This window comes from Bidens hawaiensis, unplaced genomic scaffold, assembly GCF_021521415.1.
Source record: "Bidens hawaiensis isolate Kalapana, Puna unplaced genomic scaffold, B.hawaiensis_p1.1 tig00028294_1, whole genome shotgun sequence".
Lineage (NCBI taxonomy): Eukaryota > Viridiplantae > Streptophyta > Magnoliopsida > Asterales > Asteraceae > Bidens > Bidens hawaiensis.
In genome coordinates this window covers 186,077-188,355 of record NW_027494616.1, presented here as the reverse complement: position 1 = coordinate 188,355, position 2,279 = coordinate 186,077, and the positions used below count along the sequence as shown (strand labels likewise).

General features: G+C 37.3%; 1 protein-coding gene across 1 annotated transcript; it reads right to left on the bottom strand.

Moving 5' to 3' along the window:
* Positions 1-806: 806 nt before the first annotated feature.
* On the bottom strand, positions 807-2,061 carry LOC143576766 (uncharacterized). The gene is made up of 4 exons (XM_077060794.1): positions 1,383-2,061; positions 1,042-1,261; positions 938-974; positions 807-875 (listed from the first exon to the last, which is right to left on the bottom strand). The coding sequence occupies exons 1-4, from the start codon at positions 2,059-2,061 to the stop codon at positions 807-809; spliced, it is 1,005 nt and encodes a 334-aa protein (XP_076916909.1).
* Between the last annotated feature and the right edge of the window lie 218 nt (positions 2,062-2,279).

Sequence of the window (2,279 nt, the reverse complement as noted above, 5' to 3'; positions counted from 1 at the left end):
TAGTCATCTGCACAATATGTCTAAGCCATCTGCACATATGCACAAGCCATCTGCACAATATGTCCAAGCCATCTGCACAATATGCACATCCATATGCAAACATTCAAATCTGATCCAAGGGCAAATATGTCATAAATAAGTAAAATCTGATCCAAGGGAAAATATGTCCAAGCCATCTGCACAACCATTAAAATATGACCAACAACCATAAATGCAAACAACAACCAAGTTAAATGATGAACAACCATATTAAAAGCTACTTGCCATTAAACAACTATTAAACATTCAACAACTTAAAACATCCATAACATTAATCAAGTCAACAACTTAAAACATCCATACCATTACACATCCATAACATCCATAGAGTCAACAACTTAAAAGCTACAAAAAAAAGTCAAACAGTAGCCAAATAACATTAATCAGCAACATTTTTCATGCATGATCTCTTGTTGTGACCCTTTTGACCACATGTCCCATAAGTATTGGATCCTTTTGGCCTTGACTTTCTCACTGCCTTAGCTTTCTGACCTTCACCCTCCACAACCTTTCCCTTGCCCTTTGCATTAACCTTTGACTTTTTCCTTGAACCACCATCTCCCCTCTCCAATGTTGACTTTTTCCTTGATTTCTTTGGTCTTCCAGTTTGCTTTTTGAATTTAGGAGCTGTGATCTGTATTGGGACTTGTGATGTGGGCCACATACTCATACCATTGATAGGATAAACTTTGTAGCTATACACTGCCTTCTACCTATCCATTGTGTAAATTGGGTTGACAAATGTTTCTGGCCTGCCAACAGTTCTGTCATGTGCACCCTTCACCCAAATACTTGCCACCACATGTCTGGTAGGTATCCCAGTTATCTCTCATCTCCTAAATGCACATGTATTTGTGGTCATGTTCACTACACACTGATCACCATTTGGTCTTGTGACCTGATAATGATCCTCACTATTCCAATGCACAGAGTACCTATTATCCAAATATGTAAAGCATTCACACATGTTACAACACAAGTAAATATTGACATACAACTCACCTGCTTGCTTCCTTCTTCATTGACTCCATCATTTGTGTAGCATATGGTGTTAGTAACCCTGATGACCTATCAATTACCTTCAACACATTAACAATATTCCTCATCACATATTCTCTGATGCATTCCAACAAAGTGGTAATAGGCTTGTCCCTTCCATCTACCAGCTTTGAATTAAAGCATTCACACATGTTATTAGTCAACACATCAGACATTCCTCTACCTATTAAAACAAAACATTTTTAAACAGTGTCAGATAAAGGACAAAAATTGAAAGTTATTAGAGAATAAAGGACAAAAATTGAAAGTTATTAGAGAATAAAGGATAAAAATTGAAAACTTACTAGTGAAGTGTGACCTTGACCATGATTCTGGTGGGATCTTAGATACCCAAAGATGGGTCCTTTTGTTTAACTTTTTTAGGTTGTTCATCTCTCTCTCATAGTGTGTAGGTGTTGTACATTTGGCCATCTTCCTAAGAGCATCCCTGTAAAGCTTGCCTTTGAAGAGAGTTCTTAGGTTATATTCAGTGTGCCTAACACAAAACCTATGCTCTGCAGAAGGAAACAACTTATCTACAGCTTGTATAAGACCCTTTTGCCTGTCACTCATAAATGTAAACTTAGATCTTTTGTTCAAATACAAGTCATCACCAAGGCATTCCAAGAACCATTCCCAAGAGTTCATTGTTTCATCTTCAACTACAACATATGCAACAGGGTAGTATCCACTATTTGGATCTAGAGAAACTGCTGTTAAAAGTTGACCAGGCCAAGCACTTTTAAGGAAAGCCCCATCCAGTCCCAAGAGATCCCTACCTATTGCTTTGAACCCCTTTTTCAAAGACCTCAAGCAAACATATATCCTCTTGATATGTCTTGTCTCAGATGTTGGATCTGAACATTCTTTTAATTCAAGCTTCACTGTTGTATATGGATTAGTCCTCATCAACTCTTCAATATAATCCCTTAGTAACCTATATTGGCCTATGAAATTTCCATTTATATGTTCCTTGGCCAACATCTTTTCCTAGTAAGCTTTCATGTCAGACACACCAACTTCAAACCTCCTTTGAAACCTTTCTTTGATAGATTTAACTTTCAGCTTTGGGTCATCTTGAAAATCAGTAACCAAAAATTTTGAGAGGAACCCGGCTGTGCAAGCATAAGTTTGCCTAAATTGAAGGCATTTATGTTCACTTACCAACCTTGTAATTTTCCATGAAGCTATCCTCTTTTGGT